Raw genomic sequence first — 27,027 nt, 5'->3', positions numbered from 1 at the left:
TCACTGGGCAAATCAATATATGTGAAAGCCATAGTAATTGGGACAAATTAGCAAAGCTGAATTTTTCTCTATGCTAAATTATATATTTTACATATTATTAATCTGGTATTTACATAAAGGCTGCATTTAACTCAATTCTCTGGCAAACAGCATTACTGGAATTGCAAGTATGAGATTTAAAGTATATAAGCAACTTAACTATACCCTTTTAATAGAGTGTATGTCCAAACACAATCCATACTAAACTGATAGATTTCTTAACATTAAATTAAGTCATTATAGTAGACAGCCATCATCAACTGTTATTGAAGCAATCCTTGTTCTGATTGTCATCAGACAATCACCATATTAGCATTAGATGAGTGTCATAAATCAATGTGAATCTTAAAAGACCCAAAAAAATCAAAGCCAAACATAGGCTGAAACAAAATTCTTATACAATAAGACTCAGGAACACAATGTAGAGAAAAAAAAAAAATCCACGTCTTGGTCTTTTGGCTTCAATACTTCCCCCAAAACATTTATTCTAGTTTTTAAAAACCGTAAGCCTCTGAAAAGCCAGTCCCAAAATATTACATACATAACCTAAGTTTTAAACCAATGACTCTCAATCATAGCTGCACATGAGAATCACTTCGAGAGCGTTAAAAAAAAAAATACCAATGACCAGGACCCACTTCCAGAGATTCTGATTTCATTGCTCTGACACAAGGCCCTTGAACTGATCTTTTTAAAAGCTCCCCTGGTGATTCTAATATGTAGCCAGGTGGAGAACCACTACTTTAATACAGCCTTTTGGGACAATAATTGCTCTGAGGTTGATAAACATGCTTTTTGCCTTTTAATGAGATTTTATTAAAACTACTCAATTCATTCCATAGCTAATGAGCAACTGTTACATTGCAGGCACTGTGTTAAGAGAAAGATGTGTAAGATATATTCCCTGCCCTCAAGAAGCTCCCTGTTAGCTAGGTAGAGAGACCCATAAATAAGTAACTGTAATTAAATATGATAAGTGCTCTTGAGGTGTAAGCAAATACAGCATGCCTCACAAACTTGCATGTCATCCTTGAGCAGGGGTCATGCTGCATCATTCCAATTTTAGTTTATGTCCTACCAAAGCAGGAAAGTCAGAAGTTACAGGTTACTAAATACTGAGGCAAATATTCAGCCTACACAAGGCGAAAAGTGTGCATTTTGCTACTCTCTCTCACAGAAACTGCTGTACCATGAAGGTAGGCATTTCTGTGGTTTAATTTGGATGAATCATTCTAAAATTTCCTTCGTGTAATATTACTGATTATGCACTTGCCTATAAAACCATCAATTTGCAAAAGATACAGTAAATGCTTAGGACCATAAAAATTAGCTGATTACCTCTATTTGCATAATACCTTTCCTTTCCAGTAATTGCTACATTTGCTAAGACAAGAAGTTTTAGGACAATGACAGCATTGGAGATTTGTCTCAGTCTCTTGAAAGATGTTACATGGGAAAATGTCATGGAAACAATAGGCATTCAAGGACCATTTGTAAGACTTTCAAAAATAAAAAGCACAGGGGAAAAGAGTTTAAATTTTTTTAAAAAAGATATGGCATCCTCCCAATATTCATAATGGATCAGGCACCCGATTCCCTGTAAGTTAATGGATGAGTGAGTGAGTAGATAAGTAGTGAGGCAGGTGAGTGTGTGGTCAACTGATGGTAAAAAGGTGAAATCCATTTTAAAGCACTTCAGTGAAAATTTAAACCTGTTAAGCCCTAGGGGTCAAAAACAACTTGTGATGCTAATTTGTTATAAAAGAAAAATCACAATTCCAGAGAACCTGGATAGAAATCAACCAGGTTTTCAGTACAAGTGAGGGCTTTCTGTTTAAATCCAGAGTTGAACAAATTCTGAGTTAAAATGCATGCTGTCAGAGACGCTGTAAGAAAATCTCAAGTGAATTTCAATTTCCAGATCAATATATGCTGAGACAATTTACCGGAGAAAACCTTCAACCTTTACACAGGGTGAGGAACACTATCATTACATTCTCTGCCACAAAGGCTACCTTGAATTCATTATTTCACGGAATGACATATTATAAGCGGCACTGGCCAAGTCAGATTTTGTAGGATACGAATGAGAGTTCACGTTCGCAGTAGTTAAGATAGCCATAGAGGAACTATCACCTCAAAATTAGCTTGCTCCCCATCCTTATGCAGCTCTGAAGCAACAGAGGAGATGAATCTAGTCCTACCAGAGGCGTTTCCTGAAAATATTCTATCAATTATAAGTCAGCAGAATACTGACTGAGCTAATGTGACGCTGACCACTTCTTTTCGATATCCAAAGAGTCACATCATCACTCTTTCAGACCTCAAGGAATCAGAACTAGTTACTAACATTGATTCAATGATGCCTATTTTCCGTTATCACAACAGAATTAACATTTTAATCTCACATTTTCCGATTATGACTCTGCTGGCTCATTTAAATCAAATATAACTAAGACACAACAAACATCATTCCCCCCATGCACACACACACACACACATAATTATTTGGGGGCTTTGGGGAAACATCTAATTTACCTTCACTGGGTGCCAAGAATGAAGAAACCAAGGAGATTTTTTTTGACATATTTGTCTCTCTAGAACTGTGCTATTCACATATGGCTATTGAGCACTTGAAATGTGGCTAATCCAAATGAGGAACTGAATTTTTCATTTTATTTAATTTTAATTTTAATTTAGAAAGATACTTGATTCAGTTACTAGAAAACTTTTAGGTATGTTTAGAACAACTTGGGTATGTGAATCTACTTTTGCAAATGCAAATTTTATGAAACTTAAATACAGAACAAGTATTTACGATGACAATTTAGCTTAGTGTCAGAATTGAGATGTGTGGTTAGTGTAAAATACACATTGGATTTTGAAGGGTAAGTATGAAAGAAAGGATGTAAAATAGCTCACTAATGATTTCTATACTGACTACATGTTGAAGTGATAATAGTCTGGATCTATTGGTAAAAGAAAATATTTTATTAAAATTAATTGCACCCACTTGCTTTTAATCTTTTTAATGTGGCTATTAGAAATTTTACATATATAAAATTACATATGGGGCTCACATTATATATTTTTTGGACCACTCTGCTTTAGAGCACTTCCACAACCACTTTACCAGGGCGCATTTGGATATCCTTCTTCCAGTAGACAGGCTGGTCATGTAACAATAGGGGCAAGGAGTAACACCTCCTTGTATCAACTGGGTCTGAGGAAAGTGTGTAGCAAGCTCTACCCACAATTTCACCATGTGAGGAGACACTGTAATACCCCAGCATGAAAGGAAAATAATAAGTTATCAGCACTTAAACAAATTGAAATCCAGTACTGCAGACAACTTAAAAGAGATAGAGCCAACTGCTCTAAGGTCTTGCTATCATTTCCCAACTGCGGACCTTAAAATAGACGATAAAGCACCGCTTCCAAAAAGAGGCAAAATATTTCAACGGTAGCTATCTAGTAATCCTTAATAACTAAGCAAAAATTTCTCTTAAATCTTATCTCCTCAACTTCTAAAGCCACAGAATACACGCTGAACTAGGAAATGAACTTCAGATCGCCAGCATTTCCCTCACAAGCAAATTAGCAGGATTGTGCACTTGGAATACTGTTTGACAAGAATGAAAAGGAAACTATTCAAAACAGATTTAAGGAATGGACAATTAGATGAGGAACTGCAGATTTAATTCTCAATCAGCACTGTGATTAATCTGATTCCCTGCTTTTCCCTAGTGTAATTATACAACACAGATGAAAGGATGAGCATTTGGACTGTCAGTTCTATATTCTGGACCAGCCCGGTGACTCAAAGCAGACGGCGCTACCACGCTAAGCACCATCCCAACAACAGTCGAGGGAAGCCTCGAACACTGATTTAACAGTCATTGCATAACGAGGCATTAAAAATTCGGAAACCCCCAACTCTTTCCACGTTGGTCTACACCAGGTGAAAAATTTGCTGAAACTGAACGCACCCCGTCTTAAATGGCCCCCTCCAATCCGGGCATGGGGTGAACACAAAGGCATCTATCTAATACCCTGCACAATAGACACACACCCCACAATTTAAAACCCTGGACTTCTTTCTCTATCTCTCCACGGAAGCAAAGGAAATGCAAGCTGCTCTTTTCGTTAATGGTCTGTGGTACACGCAAGGTAACAATAAGCCCAACTGTTCCCAGGAAGCAACTATAAAATTGGCTCTGCCACGTCCCTGTGCAACCGTCAGATAAAATGCCGACAGGAGATTTCAGCCAGCCCCACGCCTCATGGGGTGGCCAACCTCGGCTCGTCGGCCTCCACGGATCGCCGAGAAGCCCCCAGACAACCACCCCGCGGGGGGTCCAGGTACACGTCTATAAATACTCCCGGGTGAGGAGGACGAGGGAGGAGGGGGGCAGGGCAGGGGGCAGGCCCCGGGCGGGTGCGTGCGGGTGCGGGAGGACCCAGGCATCACTGAAATGCATTTTCCCACACTCCCGCTCCCTCGCGTGGAGACTTACTTGCCGATCACCTCGCACAGCTCGTACACATCCTCGAACAGCACGTCGTCGTCGGCCATGGTCCGGAGGGGACAGTGGCCGCAGCGTGGAGGGCTCCGAAAACGGGGGTGGGGGCGCCAAAGAGCTCAGTGCCCGGCCCCTGGCTCGCCTCCTCCCCTCAGGACCCGCGAGCCCTCGGTGCCGAGGACACTCGAGCGGGGCGGCGAGGCCCGGAGACTGCGGCGCCTTCCTCTGCGGGCGACCGCCCCGGCGCGGGCGGCAGGGCCGGGGCGCTGGAGCGAGGGCGGCCCGGGCCCGGCGCCGCCCGCCCGCCCGCTGCTCCTCGCGCTGCTCGGGCCGCGCTGCCCGGCGTGCGGATCCTCGGGGACCGCGCGGCGCCTCGCTCTCCTCTCGTCAGCCCGCGCGGGCCGCGAGGCCGCGACCGCTCCCTCGGTCGAGGCAGGCTCCGGCGCGGCGCGGGGCAGCTCGGGCTACAGGGGGGGCCGCGGCAGGACCATGGAGGGAAGATCGCCGCGGAGGGAGGTGGCGGCGGCAGATCGGCGCTGGGGACCAGGAGGCGGCGGCAGAGACGCTCCCTCCTCCTTCTCCTCCTTCTGCCGCCGCCGCCCGCCCGCCTGGGAGTGGGAGGGGGCTTCGCGGGACTGGCTCTCCGTGCGGGCGGGAGCCGCGGCCGCCGCCTTCAGCTCCTCCTCCGCCGCCTCGGCCGCCGACCAGCTCGCGAGCCCCGAGCACCCTCCTCGCGCACACGAGCCCTCCTCCCACTCCGGCCGCACGGCTTCCAGAACCACAGGCCCCGCCCACTCCAGCCCGTCGGGAGGCGGTGGCCCAGGGAAAGAGCCCGGGCAGAGCGGCGCATGCGCCCGCCGCGGGCCACGTCACGGCAAACCGGCGGGCGCCGGGAATCTAGAAGGGGCGGGGGGCTGAGGCACGCGGGCGGCGTCTGCTTAGGCGGGGGCGGGGCGGGGTCGTCACCCCCGCGACCAAGCAGCGGAAGGGGTCGGGGACAAAAGGCTTGCGACCGAACGCACTTCCTTGGCTCTCTGAGGCGAGAGGCTCGGAAGCCCGGCCGCTCCCTCCTTTTGTAACCAAGAGAAGCCTTTCCCAGTTTCTGCTGGGGGAGGAGGCTGGGAAAGGGTCCTAATGAATGGGAAAGCAAGAACAGAGGCGGCGAGGTTGTCACTCCAGATCTCGCTAGGCGGCTGATGCTTTTAGTGCCACTGTCACTCTTTAATGAAAACGAGGGCTGTGGATGAAGTGTTGTCCACCTACAAGAAAAGGACCAAACAAAAACTGTCCAGGAAGATGTGCAACAACAAATGGCAATTTACAGAGACAGCTTCTCCCGCATTCTGCCCCAAACTCAAATATCTATCCAGCGCCTACACCCACTAGAGACAGCCTAGAGAGAGGTCAGGAAAGCAGGGTCATACAGAGACTTTAAACCCCTTTGTATATTGCCCCCTCCCAAATTCCCACTACCTACTCTGCTCCTTTTACTCCCTACGAATGTTAGGCATGTCAGGATAAAAATGCAACTAGAGGGAGTGTATGGTACAGGGTCAGCCAGGGAGTGAGGTTATGGGTGTTGCCGCTGTTAGGTTGTATTCAATATGAAGATTTCTGTTCAACTGAGCATGTGCGGAATGAGCCAACGCCATCAGACAGGTATATGCCTCAGTTGAGGACCAATAAAAAGAAAAAGAAAGTCTTTGTTCCTCTGCACAGCAGAAGTGCCCGATTAGTTCATAAATCAGCTTCTAGAAATCATCTGGTAAAATTCTCAGTACGGTAATTAAAACAAAAAGAAGAAGAGAAAGAAAGAAAGAAAAAAGATAGTATTTACCAAAGAGTGTGAGGGGGTGGTGACAGCCTATTTTCTCTTCAGAAACGTTTTCTGCAAACCCTTGACCACTCCGTTAAGAGGCTGAGAAATTTGCCAGTGTTAAAGATTTGAGTACTAGACCTTTTTTAAACAATGCAAATCAGAGGGAAAATGTAATTGTATGCGAAGGTTTTCCTCCTTTTCCAAAGAGGTTGTGCATTCTCTAGAGAAGGGAGCTTTAGAGCCCGGGAAACATTGCCTCCATTGAGGGGTCCCACAGCTCCAAGTCACTCACTCCAAATTGGCATGTCCACCTGGTACCTAGTGAATAAGGTGTTACTCCATTCTGCCTTGAAGTGTACAGCGACCCTCACCTTGTCAGCTTCATTTCCTTTCCCCAGTCTAAGTCAGAGCTATGCCAAGTCTTGTCGACTTCATTTTGGGGTTTGTTATCTTCCACAGGAACTTATGCTCAGAGGTTGAAAAGGACAATGACAAAATAAAACAAAAGAAGTGAAGTTGAATAAAAAAGACGACTACAGAGATAGGTTTGCATTCTGCTCATGGAATCACAGCAGGTTTCGATTTGGAAAGAGCCTTAGAGGTCGGCCAGTCCCACTCTGTCATTTACAGATGTGGGGTATGCCACCATGATTGGCCTAATTTGGCATTCCCTGGTCTCTGGCCTTGAATGGTGCAAGGTCTTCCAGTCAGCTCAAAGCTCAGGACTTTCCCCTCACTATGGATGTGAAACACTCTGCTTCTCTCCACCCCATCCCCCAACCATCACGCTGGCCTTGAATAAAGAGTATGCACCCTCATTCGCTGCCAGCAGACATCTTGTGCCCATGAGGGTAGTCAGACCTAAGATGAAGGTGAAACTGAGGGGCAGCAGGGTGGAGATGTCCTCAATGACGTTATCAATCTCTTGTTTAGCCAACTCTCTACACTTTCCCATCATATAAGGCAATGAATTTCCTTACTGTTAAAGCCATTTTGAGTTGGGTTTTCTGTTACTTTCAAAGGAAGCATCTGACTAATGGTACAACAGATGAAAAAAAAAGTTCAGAGACAAATATATGTCCATGGTCACGTACTTAGCTCAGCATCTAATCTGAACCTAGATCTCCCAGCTTCCAGTGTGGTATTTAGTGATACTGAAGTCCTCTGTAATACAAATCCCTCAGAACTTGTACCATGCTTTGTGGCTAGATGTAGCCCCTCTGTTTTCTACAATTAAAATGACCAAGGCTTTTAAATGAAGTTAATTCTTCTCTGGGTTTCTTCCAAAAACCCAATACTCTTCAAATACGCACACGTATAAATGATCAGGTGTCTATAATTTAGTTCCATTTTAGTTTCCATGAAGAAAGTGTTAACTAGGCGCATCAGTTAGATTGTGTTCAGATGTTAATAATTGAATACTCAATAACAGTGGTATAAACAAATGGGAGGACTTACCTTTCTCCTATAGCAAGGAGTCTGGAGGTGGGTGGTTACTAACATTGTTACTCTACGGTGTCATCAGTGACCTAGGTTCTTTCTTTCCACTCTGCCATCCTTGACATGTTAGCTTCTCATTCTCAGGCATGTTGCTTCATCATTACAAGATGACTGCCACAATTTCCAACATCAAAGTGCGTTCAAAGGCAGGAATCAGGAAGGCGGCAAGGGTAGGCAAGGCCGTTTTGCTCCCTCTCCCATCTCTTGTTAGGGAAAGAAAATATCCTTTCCCCATCTCACTGGCCAGAACAGTCACATGGCAACTTTCACCTGCAAGAGAAGCTGGGGATGCGGGGATCTGACTTTTCCTGCCTATTCTTTGAAGGTGGGCAAGGGAGAAGTAGGTGGGGAATTGGCTCTGGCAGCCAATCAGCAGTATTTCCCATACTATGAAAATCATCAATGAATTAATTCTCTATCGTCATTATGATGTAGATATACGCTGAGTATATAACTGGTAAGTCTTTTTAAAAATTCAGAAACATTAAAAGACCCACAAGGATGGGGTTGCTGTTAAACCAATTTGATTCTCAGATGTCAGTGAAAATCTTCAGTGACCTTGAGGTATTGGACTTCACAGTTGCATTAGACATTCTCAGGTTGTTAGGCTCCCACATAATTTCAACATGACACCGATAGACAAGGGGAAAACACGCTCTACAGAAATATTAGCATGAGTACAACACAGAGGTTGGCGTGGCACGGGGTTAATTTACACAATTCAGGGTGCAGCCTCATTCTGTAGCTATGATTGTTTAAGCATATAAATTATTACTGAATTAATGAATAAAATTAAAAATGGCATGATCTTAAACCGGAATAAAGTTATTTCCTGGTGGTGTAAGCATGATGCTCTAAGCTCAAATGAAAGCCACCATCAGTCTCTCCAGAAAAAGCTGCATACACTAAACTTATACTCCGATTCATGTGGCAAATCATTTATTTTATATTCATTCAATGAATGTCTGTGGTAACCACTGAGGCTAGAGCTACAAATGAGGCAGACATGGTCTCTGCCCACTCCAAGTTTTGTTCTAGAAGAAAACAAGTAACAGACAGGTAATTACAATTAAGAGTGATGGTCGTTAGGGTGTGGGAAGTACGGGGAGTAACTAGCCAAGGGACCTATGGGTCACTGAAGGCCCAACTGAAGAAATGTTTAAATGAAGACTGAAGAAAGAATAGAAATTCACCAGATGAAAGGAGTGGGGGCCAGTTGATTCTAGGTAGAGAGGACAGCATTTATGAAGTCCTGGAAATGAGCAAGAATATGCTATTTTGGAAGAAGAACATGATCTTTTGGAGAAGTAGGTCGTGGCTGGATCACAGAGTGTAGAAAGAAAGCGGTCGGGGTGGGGGTGGGGGGTTCGAGAAATAAGCAGCGACCAGAGAGCAGAATGCATCGAATGCCATTTTTAAGAGTTGACCCATTAAAAGACTGCATATTTCAGTGGCACTAGAGTCTTATGTGTAAACTAAGACCCTCAAAGCCTTATGCACGAACAGAAAACTGTAGCACTTTTAGGTAACTCTTCCTTTCCCACTTGCTGCACCCTGTCCTCTTGCTTAGTTACTTTTAAAATGGAGATGCTCCCCGTATAAATATAAAATTCCTTAAATTGTCGGAGCCGACACTGTAGGCGCACCACTCAAATCCTCACTGATGGCTTTAACCATTCCTGGGTGCCCCTCCCCCAGCATCAGCATGTTTTTGCTTCCAAAGCCCACACCTGTGGCTTCAGAGGACTTCCCCCATGGAAGTGCCTGGGAGTTTAGGTCTCCCCCATCTGGCTGTTAGTTCAGGAATGTAAAGTCCAGCTACCTTCACAGGGGTCGGGGGTGGGGGGACAACTCTGAGGGGTTACTTATAGCCTGAGCTCCCCTGTGGGGTTAAGCTGCAGCTACTGTCCACAGGACTTTGTCTGCTTCCCACCCCTTCCCTTTCCTACTCCTCTCATTCCCTAACAGGTTTCTCCTGGGAGTACTTTCTTAATAAATCATTTGCTCATAAATGCCCTTATCAGGATCTGCTTTGAGGAAAACCCAACCTAAAGCAACAGTGTTTTTCCTAGTGACAACTGCATCTGAATCATCTGGGAGCTTATGAAAAATGTTAAAAATCTTGATTCCTGGGCCCTACCCAAGGCCTCCTGAATCTCAGTCTCCTGGAGCATGTCACAGGGATCGGTGTTTTTATAAATTCCCCAAGTGAGTCTTGAATATCTAAAAATTAAGAACCATTGCCCTAATGCTGGCCGCTGAATATGCTCTCTGAAAAAATAAAAACGGAAACAAAAAAGGACCTAGGGCTGACTTCTTCACTAGGGTGGAGAAACCATAGGAAATGCAAAACACTTCAGGGAGTAGAAGAGGATCTGAATACAAGTGTGTTTCCTTCTGTAAACCACTGTCTAAAGATTCATTTTACCCTTCTTTAATATCAATGAACGAGAAACTGGAACCTTTTGTTTTTCGGTGGAAACAAGATTGCCTTTGGATACAGCATAGTGTTGGTATACACTGAACATGTTGTAACTCAAAAGTTAACCAAAAGATATCCCTCCATTGAGCCACTTAAGATCACAAGTACTCGCTGGCCTCCTGGGGACACAACACTGTGCTACGTGCTAATGGGGATCGCAGTAGTCAGGATTCTTTTGGTTGCAAGTGACAGAACACTCAAACCAGCTTAAACAATACAGAGAATCTATTGGTTCACATAACTGAGAAGTCAAGATGTATGTAGCTTCACGTGAGGTATGATCCAGGACTCAAATGTTGTCACTGAAGATCCACTTTCTCCCAGTCATATCATTTTTGCATTCTGTGGTACTGGCTTCATCCTTAGGGTCCACAAGGTGGCCCCCAGAGCTCCAGGCTCTCCCCTTGAAGAGGCAAGACAGCTGCCACTGTTTCACACTTTACATCCGTATATATCAGCATCCAGGACAAGAGAGGAGGAATCTTATCCAGTAGGTCCTGCCCCGTTCTAGGATTCACTCCCTCATTGGCCTGGTATAAGGCACATGACTATCCCTGAACCAGTCACTGTAGCCAGGGAATGAGAGTCACTGAATAATTTAACCAACCAGGGCTCACCCTTGAGCTGAGTGTGGAATCAATTTCCTGGCCGAGAGTGGAAGGACAAGAAAGGGCCCCAAAGGAGCATCAGGACACTTTTTGTAGGAGAAGGGCAGAACGAATGGCGGGAGGCTCCCTGTTCTAGTCACCCAAACACTGGCAACTGGCTTTGTCTTAACACTCTACTTCTTTCTCCATGTTCAGCAAGTCACCGGACCCTGTCAATTTTTCTTTCAAAATTCCTTTTAGCTTCTCCCTTTCTCTTCCATTTCTTCAGTCTTCACCACAATGCATTCCCCCATCAACCCATACTTAATGTTGCTTCACTTTACTCACTGGGCTCCTGATTCCAACTGCTTGTCTCATCCTGCTCACCACAGGGAGGCCCAATTCAGGTCCATGAAAGAGAATTCTCAGCATCTATAACAGTGCCTGGTGTGCAGTAGGCATTCAAAAGGTATTTGTTGAATGATGAATGAATGAATGAATAGCCTCATAGCCCTTATCACTTCCTGGAATTCTCTTTTATTTGTTTTGTTTATAGCCTTTCTCCTTCAACCCTTGAACCTAGAAAGTGTCTGGAACATAGTAAATACTCCATATATGTTTATTAAATAAATGGCTATTTGTTTCTTGAATTGGGTTAGAGAATCACTCATAATTAGGAAGAGATTGAGGAGCCAACAGAAACAAAGTGGTTGGATTCTTGGGAAGAAAATGTATAACAGAAGATTTTCATAGAGGAGGGGACAGTCAACAGTATCAAAGCTGAAGAAGTATCAAAGAGAGCAGGGACAGAGAAAATGTCATTGGATTTACTTCCACTAATTCTAGCAGCTATCTTTTGTGTAGGAAAACAAATGAAAACTTCACACAGCATTTGGATTTTTCCTTCTCTCTTAGCTATGAGAGATTTCAATGGTAAAGTGGGAAATTAAGCTGGTATCTCCTCCTTAATTTCCTTTTCTGTACTTCCTGGTACTGTCTTTCCGGCTGCCACTAAACTGCCACTGTACAAGGTAAAATTGCACAATCAGCTGCAATGTGTCTAATGGGTGACTTATATTGAGTCTAGCCCTGGCTAACTTGCAAAGAATCAAGTAAGTCACCCTCAACAGAAAGGAGTATGATTTACTATGTTAAGTGCACTGTGGAAAAGGTCAAGTGATTAATAGGTCACCAATATGAAATACAAGCCTATAAACACTGGTAGGTTTAATCATTTACCCTCCCTGGGCACGGATGGAACAGATCCCCTCTGGGGGTCTTTTCTGGCAGTATGAGTCTGCAAAGTTCTAAAGGAGATACTTCCTTCTCCCCACACCTTCTCATAAGTGATACTTTTTTAAAAAATGGAGACCCTTTTCCTGAAAAATCTTTATTCTCACAGAGATAAACTATAATGTCAGAATCTGTACTAATAAGATGTTTTCCATTTTGGCCAAGAGAAAAAAATAACTATTGGGTTTTCCACAGGCTGTTTGTGGTAATTCCCAGATCTGATAGGAACTCTTCAATGACATTTTGCCTTAAGTATTCTAATCAAATATTTCCCATTCAAGCTTATTTACCTTTGTTATCTATTTTAAATTGTCTTGTAAATGGAGACAATAGCAAGATCAAACTAAAGGGAAAAGATAGAGATTCTAATGGTCTGTAAAGAAATAATGGAAGGACCATTCATTGAGGGCTTATTATAAATGCCAGATACTATGCAAAGACGTTACACATATTTCATTTAATACACATGAGGTAGATATTTTTGCCCTCATTTTACAGATGAGGAAACTGAGACTTGGAGAGACTTGGAGAGAGGTTGAGTAATGTGCCAAGGATTACACAGCTAGAAGCAAAAGGACCAATGTTTGAACCAAGTCTGCCAGATCCCCAAACCTGAATCATTGTGCACCTGACATTGGCTTTCTTGTGTTTCTCTGAAGCAGTAAGTTTTATTTTCTTTTTTTTTCAGATTAAGCAAAGTATGCCTCAGGCAAAGGGAACAATGGGTTGAATAAAAAACAACAATAGTAATAATAATTCCTGCTTACTGAAATTTTATTTGGTGCCGGGCAATGTGCTAAATGTTTTTTAAGCATTTATTTCCTTATTCGATAAAACTTTACTGACCCTTTATTACATAGTAGGCACTGAGTGTATAATAGTGAGCAAAATCAACATGATTCTTGTTCTCTTGGAGCTTATAAGTTAGTGAGAGAGACAGGTATAAATCAAATAACCACAAAGACAAATGTATAATTATTTCCACAAGGGTGCCAAGACTATTCACTGGGGAAAGGACAGTCTTTTCAACATGTGGTGCTGAGAAAACTGGATATCCACATGCAAAAGAATGAAGCTGGAACCTTACCACATACCATGTAAAAAATTAACTCAAAATGGATCAAAGACCTAAGAGTAAGACCTAAAACTATAAAACTCTTAAAAGAAAACATAGAGGAAAAGCTACATGACATTGGATTTGGCAATACTTTTTTTGGGTATGACACCAAAAGCAGAGGCAATAAAAGTAAAAATAGATGAATTGAATAATATCAAAATTTAAAAATTTTGTGCATCAAAGGACACAATCAAAAGCACCCTATGGAATGGGAGAAAATATTTGCAAATCGTATATCTGGTAAGGGGTTAATATCCAGAATATATGAAGAACTCCTACAACTCAACAATAAAAAAACCAAATAACCCAATTTAAAAATGGGCAAAGGACTTGAATGGACTTATCTCCAGAGAAGATACACAAATGACCAACAAGGATATGAAAAGGTGCACAATCTCATTAATCACTAGGGAAACACAAATCAAAACCACAATGAGATGCATCTCACACTCACTGGGATAGCTGCTACAGTATAGGAAAAAAAAACGACACAGCAAATAATCAGTGTTACTGAGGAAGTGGAGAAATTAGAACCCTTGTGCACTGTTCGTGCAAATTTAAAATTATGTAGCTGCTGTGGAAAACAGTATGGCAATTCCTCAAAATATTAAAAATATCAATAGAACTACCATATGATTCAGCAATTCCACTTCTGGGTATACATCTAAAAAAATTGAAACCAGGGTCTCGGAGAGATTTATACACCCATGATTGTAGCAGCAATATTCACAATAGCCTAAAGGTGGAAACAACCCAAATGTCCATCCATGAATGAACAGATACACAAAATGTGGTCTATCCATTCAATGAAATGTTATTCAGCTTTAAAAAGGAAGGAGATTGTGCTACATGCTATACCATGGGTGAACCCTGAGAACGTCATACTAAGTGAAATAAGCTAGTCAAAAAAGACAAATAGGGACTTCCCTGGCAGTCCAGTGGTTGGGACTCTGAGCTTCCACTGCAGGGGGCACGGGTTCGATCCCTGGTCGGGGAACTAGGATCCTGCATGCCTCACAGTGCGGCCAAAAAAAAGACAAATACTGTATGATTTCACAAATATGAGTTATAAAGTGTAGTTAAACTCATAGAAACAGAAAGTAAAATGGTGGTTGCCAGGGGCTGGTAGGGAAGAGGGAATGGGAAGCTATTGTTTAATGGGTATAAAGTTCCAGTTTTGCAAGATGAAAAAGTTCTGGAGGTGGATTGCACAACAATGTGAATATGCTTAACATTGTACACTTAAAAATGATTAAGATGATAAATTTCGTGTTGTATGTATTTTATCACAATTACAAATTTAAAAATCATTCAAGTGTATAATTAAAATATTTATCTCAAATCTTTTTAACAACTCTACGAGAGAGCTTTCTGTGGTACTCATTTTATAGAACAAACCCAGTTTTAAGAGACACCAAGTCACTTGCCCAAGGAGACACAATTAGTCATAGGTAGAGATGGAATTTGAACCCATTTCCTGAGCCTAAAGTTCATGCTCTAAACTGTCACCCGACTAAGCTAGCCAGGTCTTCAAATGAATCAACCAAATACCTCTCGCTGGGTTTGGTCACTGAGGTTGGAGAAATCCCAGAGCACCCAACAGAGAGTGGAGTGTGGGTAGCAGTTGGTATCAAGGGTGCTGATGAAAGAAGGCTAGTCTCTCATAATTATGCCAGTCCCTCTCCCCTCGCAGCCAATGAGAACTGCATCTAGTGTGGAATCTTGATAGCAGTCTGGTTTCCTATATTTCTATTCCATAAACTTTCTACGTGTTGCCTTCTACACCAAAGATAATACCTACAACCCAAGTGGAGATAGAGGCTAGAAATTTTTACTGGAGTAGCTGCCTTCAAAGCCTGTTGGCAGGGCAGAATGGCGAATGGGGCCTGGGTGTCTAAGATAAAGCCCTTGGTTACATCCCGGAGTACCAGTTAAATCACAGACTGCTTTAGCCTAAAGAAGGTAACTGGTGGATGTGAGCCAGAGAGTACTTTTTGAAGGGAAAGGAAAAAAAAGGGTGACAGATGCCCTGGCCGGATGATCCTGGGGGCCGAGGCTCGGGGTGATTACGGCCTATTGGTGCTACTGTAACATGAAAGAAAATGCTCCAGCTGATATCTTAAGCAGACCAACACTGATAGCGTTGTGAAGACTGTGGTCTAGGCCAAGGGAGAAATACAGTCAGCAGGTAGCAAGAATGGACTTGGGGGTAGGCCGAGTGCTACCTGCTTAAGTGGGAACAAACTGGGACAGAACTTTGGTCAAGTGAAGGAATGTAGCCCTGTCATAAGTTCAAAATTTCCCAAATAACGTGGAGGGGGTGGACATAGTTCACAGTTGCACAAACAAATAATAGCTTCATTCCCAAAAGGTTTAAAAGTCTCTAGAAATTCTTTTGGACCATGAACTTTAGAATATAAAAGTGGCTGGAAAAGGACTCTGGGCATTTTGATAATGCAGCTTTTCTACCCAACGTGATGATTTTCAATAAGAAGAAAAACCTGGGCAAACTGTCTCTCCCCTTAGCCTGTGAGCTACTTTCCTTACAATTACTTTCTCTGAGAGCAATATAACAAATGTTAAAAAGAACACTAGAGTCCAGGATGGTCTGGAATGAATGTTTTATGGAGACAAGGAATATCATTTGAGTGAATTTATGCCATAAAAGACCACATAGGCCACTTAGAATAGTAAGTTGAGGCTCTCAGGCTGCACTGAGAGATTCCCATTCCCTTACGAATAGTTCAATTAAGGCAACTAAATTATCAGTGGGATTGTGGGAAAACCCACTAAACTTGTACACTTAGAATTCAGAGAATTCTAGGACATAGGGGGTCATTTTTTTAACCTGGGGTTGTTTGAAGCCATGAAACCCACCATTAAAAGTCATTACAGGCTTCCCTGGTTAAGAATCCGCCTGCCAATGCAGGAGACATGGGTCTGAGCCCTGGTCCGGGAAGATCCCACATGCTGCGGAGCAAATAAGCCCGGGTGCCACAACTGCTGAGCAGCTACTCTAGAGCCTTCGAGCCACAGCTACTGAAGCCCATGCACCTAGAGCCTGTGCTCCGCAACAAGAGAAGCCACCACAATAAGAAGCCCGGGCACAGCAATGAAGACCCAATGCAGCCATAAATAAATAAATAAATAAATAAATAAACTTATTTAAAAAAAAAAAGTCATTACGTCCCTGGGGTAAATCCCAGTTGATCGTGGTGTATGATCCTTTTAAGGTGCTGTTGGATTCTGTTTGCTAGTATTTTCTTGAGGATTTCTGCATCTATATTCATCAGTGATATTGGTCTATAATTTTCTTTTTTTGTAGTATCTTTGCCTGGTTTTGGTATCAGGGTGATGGTGGCCTCATAGAATGAGGTTGGGAGTGTTCATTCCTCTGCAAGTTTTTGGAAGAGTTTGAGAAGGATGGTGTTAGCTCGTCTCTAAATGTTTGATAGAATTCACCTGTGAAGTCATCTGGTCCTGGCCTTTTGTTTGCTGGAAGATTTTTAATCACAGTTTCAATTTCATTACTTCTGATTGGTGTGTTCATATTTTCTATTTCTTCCTCATTCAGTCTTGGAAGGTTATACCTTTCTAAGAATTTGTCCATTTCTTCCAGGTTGTCCATTTTATTGGCATAGAGTTGCTTGTACTAGTCTCTTAGGATGCTCTGTATTTCTGTGGTGTCTGTTGTCACTTCTCCTTTTTCATCTCTAATTTTATTGATTTGAGTCCTCTCCCTGTTTTTCTTGATGAGTCTGGCTAAAGGCTGATCAGTTTTGCTTATCTTCTCAAAGAACCAGCTTTTAGTTTTATTGATCTTTGCTATTGTTTTCTTTGTTTCTATCTCATTTATTTCTGCTCTGATGTTTATGATTTCTTTCCTTCTACTAACTTTGGGTTTTGTTTGTTCTTCTTTCTCTAGTTCCTTTAGGTGTAAGGTTAGAGTGTTTATTTGAGATTTTTCTTGTTTCTTGTGGTAGGATTGTACGCTACAAACTTCCCTCTTAGAACTGCTTTTGCTGCATCCCATACATTTCGGATCATCGTGTTTTTGTTGTCATTTGACTCTAGGTATTTTTTTCTCTCCTCTTTGATTTCTTCAGTCATCTCTTGGTTATTTAGTAACGTATTGTTTAGCCTCCATGTGTTTGTGTTTCTTACCTTTTTTTCCCTGTAACTGATTTCTAATCTCATAGCACTGTGGTCAGAAAAGATGCTTGATATGATTTCAATTTTCTTAAATTTACCGAGGCTTGATTTGTGAGCCAAGATGTGATCTATCCTGGAGAGTGTTCCATGTGCACTTGAGAAGAAAGTGTAAATCAAGAGATATACACAAATCAATCAATGTGATACAACATATTAACAGATGGAAGAATAAAAACCATATGATGATCTCAATATATGCAGAAAAAGCTTCTGACAAAATTCAACACCCATTTATGATAAAAACTCTCCAGAAAGTGGGCATAGGGGGAAACTACCTCAACATAATAAAGGCCATATACGACAAACCCACAGAAAACATCATTGCCAATGGTGAAAAACTGAAAGCATTTCCTCTAAGATCAGGAACAAGACAAGAATGTCTACTCTCGCCACTCTTATTCAACACGGTTCTGGAAGTCCTAGCCAAGGCAATCAGAGAAGTAAAAGAAATAAAAGGAATACAAATTGGAAAAGAAGTAAAACTGTCACTGTTTGCAGATGACATGATACTATACATAGAGAATCCTAAAGATGCTACCAGAAAACTACTAGAGCTAATCAATGAATTTGGTAAAGTTGTAGGATACAAAATTAATGCACAGAAATCTCTTGCATTCCTATACACTAATGATGAAAAATCTGAAAGAGAAATTAAGGAAACAGTCCCATTCACCATTACAACAAAAAGAATAAAATACCTAGGAATAAACCTACCTAAGGAGGAAAAGTCCTGTACTCAGAAAACTATAAGACACTGATGAAAGAAATCAAAGATGACACAAACAGATGGAGAGATATACCATGCTCTTGGATTGGAACAATCAATATTGTGAAAATGACTATACTACCCAAAGCAGTCTACAGATTCAATGCAATCCCTATCAAATTGCCAATGGCATTTTTTACAGGACTAGAACAAAAGATCTTAAAATTTGTATGGAGACACGAAAGACCCCGAATAGCCAAAGCAATCTTGAGGGAAAAAAACAGAGCTGGAGGAATCAGACTCCCTGACTTCAGACCATACTACAAAGATACAGTCATCAAGACAATATGGTACTGGCACAGAAACAGAAATATAGATCAATGGAACAGGATGGAAAGCCCAGAGATAAACCCATGCACCTATGGTCAACTAATCTATGCCAAAGGACGCAACGATATACAATGGAGAATAGACAATTCTCTTCAATAAGTGGTGCTGGGAAAACTGGACAGCTACATGTAAAAGAATGAAATTAGAACACTCCCTAACACCATACACAAAAATAAACTCAAAATGGATTAGAGACCTAAATGGAAGACCGGACACTATAAAACTCTTAGAGGAAAACATAGGAAGAGCACTCTTTGACATAATTCACTGCAAGATCTTTTTTGACCCACCTCCTAGAGTAATGGAAATAAAAACAAAAATAAACAAATTGGACCTAATGAAACTTAAAAGCTTTTGCACAGCAAAGGAAGCTATAAACAAGACGAAAAGACAACCCTCAGAATGGGACAGAATATTTGCAAACGAATCAACGGACAAAGGATTAATCTTCAAAATATATAAACAGCACATGCAGCTCAATATTAAAAAAACAAATAACCCAATCAAAAAATGGGCAGAAGACCTGGATAGACATCTCTCCAAAGAAGACATACAGATGGCCAAGAGGCGCATGAAAAGCTGCTCAACATCACTAATTATCAGAGAAATGCAAACCAAAACTACAGTGAGGTATGACCTCACACCAGTTAGAATAGGCATCATCAGAAAATCTACAAAACAACAAATGCTGGAGAGGGTATGGACAAAAGGGAACCCTCTTGCACTGTTGGTGGGAATGTAAAAGGATACAGCCACTATGGAGAACAGTATGGAGGTTCCTTAAAAAACTAAAAATAGAGTCACCATAAGACCCAGCAATCCCGCTACTGGGCATATACCCAAGAAAACCATAATTCAAAAAGACACATGCACCCCAATGTTCATTGCAGCACTATTTACAATAGCCAGGTCATGGAAGCAACCTAAATGCCCATCGACAGATGAATAGATAAAGAAGATGTGGCACATATGTACAATGGAATATTGCTCAGCCATAAAAAAGAACGACACTGGGTCATTTGTATAGATGTGGAAGGACCTAGAGACTGTCATACAGAGTAAGTCAGAAAGAGAAAAACAAACATCGTATGTTAACACATATACGTGGAATCTAGAAAAATGGTACAGATGAACCGGTTTGCAAGGTAGAAATAGAGACACAGATGTAGAGAACAAACGTATGGACACCAATTGGGGAAAGCGGGGATGAGGGTGGAGGTGGTGGGATGAATTGGGAGATTGGGATTGACATATATATACTAATATGTATAAAATAGATAACTAATAAGAATCTGCTGTATAAAAATAAATAAATTAAATTAAAAAATAAAATTACTAAGGATTCCAAGACAGTGACAAGAGCAGAGCATTAAATGAAGTGTTGGGACCGTTCTAATCACAGCCCTGCTTCTCCTTATTGTCACACATAGATACAATGGTCTTTTCGTCACATTAGACAAAGTCTGAGAACTGGAACTAGCTTCTACAAATTTCGGTGATGAGAAATAGGCTTTATGGGTGGTAATAACCACCTTTGCCACTTTTTGGTGTTTTCTTCTTTGTACCGTTTTGATAGTAATTATTAATTTGTGTCTGATACCAAAATTCATTTTAAAAAAGTAAAAAGTTGAGTGAGTTACCTAGATGTTTCCTCAAGTCTACATATCACACATTACACAACAAACATATTGAAGCATAACCTCTGACGACTAGACTCAACCTCAGCATGAGGCCTCCAGAATCCTTCATCCTATGAAGCCTGTCCTCAGCAGACTGGAATATTTTACTCAACTGACAAACCATTTGAGTCTGGCTTTTGAGTTAGTGGTTAAAATACAGGCCTCCCAAACTACTGAAGTTTCTTCCTGGCTTTGTGTTTAAATTACCTTGAATAGCTTATTTCATCCTGCTGTGAAAGGGAAATAATTAAATTCTTCTAAGTCCCAATCTAGAGAGGTACCAAATGAAGTCAGCACTTGGAGAGCCTCACATAAAATATGCTCTGAAAATGCAAATCTTCCCCCCCTTCTTCAGCCCCTAGCTCCCATTTAGCTGAGTTAACCTCTTTCTAGAGGCCTTTTTTGACACCCTCCCTGGCCCAGTCCCTGCTCTGTGCTTCCATAGCAACCTGGACACACATCTATCATAGCTTTTCCCACATTGTGATAAATTATATTTGGGTATGTTCTTCCCACCACACCATATCCCCCTTCAAGGAGGGGACTTGCTTCCAGGCTTCAGGAAGTGTGGTCAGCCCCTTCAGGGTCTGCTTCCACCACAGACAGCCTCCTGGCCGGCCCACGATCAATGACTGCTCAAGCTGGGGATTTCAAGTCCCAGCCAGTTCAGCCAGATTCAGGACAACTCTGATGGACAAGTTTTGCTCCAGAGCTCCCTGCCGGGTTCAGGGAGACTCTGTGGGACTTGCACTGCAGTTCAGTTTCTCTCTCTGCCCAGTCCTGCTCCCTGGACATTCCCTCCACAGGTGCTGATCCCTCTCACGGTTTGCTTTTGGAGAATCCAACCTACAACAGAGACTATGCCTTAGTATTTGCGAATCTTAGCATGTTGTCACAATATATACCCAGTTTGTGTTGGCTGACCCGAACAATTTACTATGGACTTAAAAACACAGTCTTATTCTTAATTTTCTCTCTCCCTTTCACAGAGAACCATATGATAAAAATCATTGCGAAGCTTTTTAACGTTGTTAAACATATCACTATTAAAGAAAAATGTAATAAAGTGGTGCTAAAATATCTTTAAACAAATTATTTAGCCAATATAATCTTTATGTGTTATCTGTATAATTTTTTAACATAGTAACATCAGCGTTTTAATATAGTATCAGACTTTGCCAGTCTCTTTATAGAGTGTTAAAGTGATGCCTTTGTTTAAGCCTTGGGAAAATGTTTATTTGCTGGTAGAAACGAAGATGATCCCCAAAGTGCTTTTTAATATGAAAAATGCAGTGTGGATTCTTAGTTATGGGTTTTCCTTATAAAACATTTTTGTTTGTTTTTGAACAAGGTGCTTTAGATGAGAAATCAGGTTGGGGGAACTGAAGGAAGCAATGAAGAGAATAAACAAGTTGCTAGCAATGTCAAGAGGCTGTGAGTGACGTTACAGCTGCTAAATCAGTTCCCACTGCAATTAGGATAGGGAATAAAATTGGAAGAAAAATCTAAAGAAGAAAAAAGTGCCAAACAACATCCCCTCTCCCCAGTACCACCCTCCTGAAGAAGCCCCCCCAAAGCCACAAAAAATTACCTGTCCAATAATCTAACATCATGCCAAGTATAGCAGGTTTGATTTCCAATTAACAGGCACTAAATTAACCTAAATGCAATGGATTTTGCAGCTCAAAAGATGCCCGAACTCAAGAGAGAGGGGCATTCAAGTGCAGAAGGATGAGAGTAGGCAAATTGGGGTAAGACAATTTGTGAGACCACAAGAGGACTTGATATAAAAGTTGTCTGGGGCTTCCCTGGTGGCGCAGTGGTTGGGAGTCTGCCTGCCGATGCGAGGGGGCGCGGGTTCGTGACCCGGTCTGGGAGGATCCCGCGTGCCGCGGAGCAGCTGGGCCCGTGAGCCGTGGCCGCTGAGCCTGCGTGTACAGAACCTCTGCTCCGCGGCGGGGGAGGCCACGGCAATGGGAGGCCCGCGTACCGAAAAAAAAAAAAAAAAGTTGTCTGTTCAAGGGCTTCCCTGGTGGCACGGTGGTTAAGAATCTGCCTGCCAACGCAGGGTACGCGGGTTCAAGCCCTGGTCTGGGAAGATCCCACATGCCGCGGAGCAACTAAGCCCGTGCGCCACAACTACTGAGCCTGTACTCTGGAGCCTGCGAACCACAACTACTGAAGCCCGTGCGCCTAGAGCCCATGCTCCGCAACAGGAGAAGCCACTGCGATGAGAAACCCACGCACCGCAACAAATAGTAGCCCCCGCTCGCCACAACTAGAGAAAGCCTGCGCACAGCAACAGAAGACCCAACACAGCCAAAAATAAATTAATTAAAATAAATAAATTTTTAAAAGTTGTCTCTTCAAAAGAGCAAGTTGATCAGTTTGTAAACTGTCCCCTGAAAATGATGGAAATTTTAAACTAAATATTATAATTTTCAAATCCTTTGCAACTGTTTATTCAAAAGACTGTTGCAGTCAAAACCATAGAGGCAGTCAAAAGATCGGTGGTTGCGGGGAGGATGGAAGGAAAGAATGAATAGATGGAGCACAGGGGATGTTTAGGTCAGTGAAATCATTCCCTATGATACTGTAATGGTGGATACATGACATTATGCGTTTGGCAAAACCCATAGAGCTGTACAACACAAGGACTGAACCCTAATGTAAACCATGGACATTAGTAAATAATAAAGTACTAGCATTGGTATGTCAATTGTAACAAATGTACCACACTAATGCCAGATGTTAACTGGGGAAACTGGGGGTGGGAGGGTGGGGAAGTATATAGAAACTCTCTGTACTTTCTGCTCAACTTTCCTTAAATCCAAAACTGCCCTGAAAACGAAAATCTATTAAGAACCCCCCATTTCTATTTAATGGATAGAATAAATCATTCGTTGATTCATTCAACCAATGTTTTAGGAGCTACCATATGATAGCATTCCAAGGGCTGAAGGTTAGAGATCAGCAATGACATGGATAAGGATTTATAAGACAGTTCTAGTCACTGCTTCAGCGGAAACCAGCATATAATGAGAGAGGGTAGCAGTTGCTAATGGAGCCCCGCCCAAATTCCCTCACTATTGCCACTTCTGAGCACGCGGGCCTGAAGGTTTTCTCTGGCCACCAGAGCCTGCTTTGCCATCCATGAAGCAGGCCAGAAGGGCCAAGAAATTAATGCTCCCTTGAGAGTATTGCTCAGCCAACAAATGACAGGAGTTGGTGTACAAATACTCCAGCACCCTGGCCCCTTGTGTTCTCCACTGGCTCCCAGAGTTCTTCAGTGGACCTGGGTTCAAGTCATCGAAACAACTTGATTTTATCCCAATTTTATATATGTTTCAGATTAAGTTCAGGGACATGCCCAAGTGATACTTAATCCTAACCTTTATCTTCAGACTCCAATCCATGCTCTTCCAGAGATGAGAGGATCTCCAATTTCCCCTGTAATTTTAACAGTCTAAAATTCTTACATCCAGGCATGTTGAATTCTGATTAATCAAGGTTCTACTTACTTCGGCTCTATTTTATCATCTTTCTGAATATGTGCTAATATGTCCATCAGTATGAGTGATATAATTATGTTAAAATTTGTTGTAATTTAGGTTCCTAGAAATCAAGAACTTTCTACTTTACTTGCTTAGAAAATAGCTTAAGTATGAATAATTGATATTTTTTGAGTACTTACTATGAGCCAGGCACTGTTGCAACTGCTTTATGCATATTAACTCATTTAAGTCTCCAAACAACTCTATGAAGTAGATAACATGACGATGCCCATCTTTCAGATGATGAAAATGGAGGCACAAAGAGGTTTCACATCTTAACCAAGGTCCCAGGGTGTGTTAGATTACATTATTTGCTTACAATTTTTCCTTCTTGTCTTTTCCCCTCCCCATGGAAGAAGTATACTTCCCTGTTCCAATGACATAGGCTTTGGTCAATCAAATGTTAGTCTGCATGACACAAGTAGAGGTTTTAGATGTGCCTGCGTGGTTTGACTTTCTTTCTTGTACTTCCACCATGAGGGAACATACCCTGAGGATCTTCTCCAGATTGAAGAGGGATGTGAAACAGACCAGAACCCAACCTACAGCCTGGAACCAAGCCAAGCTGACCTCAGCTGAACCCAACAGAGCCATAGTCAATCCACTGGCTTGCAAGTGAGAAAAATAAGGGAGATTTGATAGTTATTTATTACACAGCTTTATGTCAGCAAAATCATGACTAATACACACAGCTAAAAGGAGGAACAACCAGAATTCAAACTGCATAACCTACATTTGATTTGGACTGCTTCAAATGAATTTGAACCATTGCTCTAAAAGCACTCAGTTCACAGGTATTTGACCTGGAGTGCAGGCTACCTGTGCTTCAAGTATTGAATCTTGAAAGCATGTCTAAGATATAAAGAGGATGATACTGCTACTATAAAGAACAACTCAAGGCAGACAGCCTTACACTTATTTAGACTTGCTCTAACTCCACTAAAAATAACTCATGGATTTTGCTCTTGGGGGCCACAGAGCCCAATTCAATATATTCTGTAAACTGACTCAGACAAAGAGATGTGTAGTCAATATCTTCCCTTAGATTTACTAATAGCTTTATTTTTCTTTTGTAATGGAATCATAAACCTGGGCAAGATATCCTGTTTTTATGATGCTGCACAAAGGACATATGAAGTCTCATAATGGTTCTTCCAAGCTATTTCTTCCTCCACTAGCACCTGAAACAATGTGATGAATTGTGTTTGATTCCACGTGGCAACCATAAAGGTCAGCACTTCTCTCGGCCTGTTAGTCTGACATGGCTCACCTGTGTAGGGCCAAGTCGGATGGTGCCTTTACTCCTAGATGGTGTCCCTGCCATGCTTACACGCCTGGCTCAACATTCCATAAGTCTTAGGTAATCAGGAGTGTAAATCTATTCATTCACTCAGTAAATATTTATTGAGCATTTGCAGGATGAGGCATCGTGCTACGCAGGCACTGAAATGCAATTTGCTGTTTCTTCTACACCATAAACAGGGGACAAAAGAGAATGCAAAATTGAGATGTGGGCAGAGTGAGCCTGTAAAGTTTTCCTGTCTCTTTCTTTCCCTCTAATGAGTCTTGGTATTGTTTCCCCTAACCCCCTTTCCCAGCCCTGTCCGACCTCTGGCTGCCCCATTTCACTTCCACTCTACACACTTATGCCCTTTCTACAGGCAGGGGGTCTTTTACATACCCCCTTGAGTAATATCATTTCCCCCTTTATGTGTGAATTAAACTGCCTTGACTCCATTTCAGAAATCTGACTTTTAGGGACAGCTGATATTTCTGGCATATGTAGATAGGGCATTGCCATTGGTGGGAACGAAGCTACTGTTGACAATGTTCCAGGGTATAGAGGTGTAGAGCGCGGTGTGGCTGCCTTAACCTCTATGAGCCTCAGTCCCCTCACTTGTAAAATGAACACACACACACGCACGCACACACACACACATACAACCACCTGAATGTTCCCCAACAAAAGACAAGTTAAAGAAAAATATGGAATATACGTACTCTGGGGTTCTATGTAGCCATTTTTTAAATGAGGTAGATTTATATGAAGTCACATGGAGAGAGAACTGTAAGTTATTATTAAGAATGAAAAGCAAGTCAACATATGCACAATCCCATTTATAACACAAAACATATACATTATTAGGGCTTACTACAGTCAAGACCAGTGCTGAGCACTCCTCATGTGTGGTCATAATTAATTTTCATAATAATTCTGCATGTTAGATAATATTATTTTACCCCCACGCCCACCCCACCCCCCCACACAAATATTTCAGGTGATGAAATAAGAGTCTTATCTATTTACTAGATAAGACTAGTAAATGTTGGGAAAAGGATTTGAACTCCAGACCCTCTATGTCCCTTGAGGTAGAATTCTCCTGCAGAGAAAATGGAGGAAAAAAGAGTGAAGCACCATTCCTAGTCTTCTTCCTACTTATAGACTTTTAGTCCCTCCAGAACAGTGTTTTCTTATTGTGTAGAACTTTTACTACTGGAAGTAGGAGACAGAATTTCAGGGATGACTTTGGCCAGCCTCACGCCCACTATCTGATAACATTAAGCTACGCAGTGAGAGCATTATTCCCTGTTGAATTTTTTTAATCCTCTGATTACATCACTACCAAATTTTCAACACAGGGCTGTCTTTAACACCCTCTAACACTTAGTTTTGTTTTGTTTTTTTTTACAGAAAGCTAACCTCAAGCTCTGAGCAGGCAAGTGTTATCTAGTTAGACTTCAGTAAAATTGTGCTGTTTTCATTGTATTTATATCTATGGTTATCTTCTATTTAAGGCAAGTGATACAGAGTACTTATTGTAATCATAAAGTGTTTTCTCTTTTAGGGAAATGTACTTAAGACTTTTCTTCATTTAAGTGTGTTAATTTAAAGAAAAATATTAACTAGTAGGATAAGTGGTATACAAATATAACAAAAGTCAGTACTTATGTAACTAAAATATTAAATACTTCACTGTGCTAAATAATAAAGCAAATTGCCCAAATAACCATGAAACTGACCTTACCTGTCTACACACACCAACCATTTATCAACCAATTGATGCCAATAAGATAACACAAATAATATTTATTTTTGTAGAAATAGAAATTGAACAATAAAATGTA

General features: G+C 41.7%; 1 protein-coding gene and 1 pseudogene across 10 annotated transcripts in view; both read right to left on the bottom strand.

Moving 5' to 3' along the window:
- CASK (calcium/calmodulin dependent serine protein kinase) overlaps nt 1-4,732 on the bottom strand; it is a 387,139-nt gene extending 382,407 nt beyond the window's left edge. For all 10 annotated transcript variants that reach the window (XM_060002631.1, XM_060002636.1, XM_060002633.1 and 7 more), the window contains exon 1: nt 4,557-4,732. In XM_060002631.1, the coding sequence (XP_059858614.1) occupies nt 4,557-4,615 (59 nt within the window). In that variant the 5' untranslated portion in view covers nt 4,616-4,732. The remainder of the gene's footprint in view (nt 1-4,556) is intronic.
- On the bottom strand, nt 1,033-1,127 carry LOC132419061 (U6 spliceosomal RNA; annotated as a pseudogene).
- Nucleotides 4,733-27,027: the final 22,295 nt, after the last annotated feature.

This window comes from Delphinus delphis, chromosome X (genome assembly GCF_949987515.2).
Source record: "Delphinus delphis chromosome X, mDelDel1.2, whole genome shotgun sequence".
NCBI classification, from domain to species: Eukaryota; Metazoa; Chordata; class Mammalia; order Artiodactyla; family Delphinidae; genus Delphinus; species Delphinus delphis.
The sequence above is the reverse complement of the archived record's forward strand: the minus strand, read 5'-3'. Positions and strand labels throughout refer to the sequence as shown.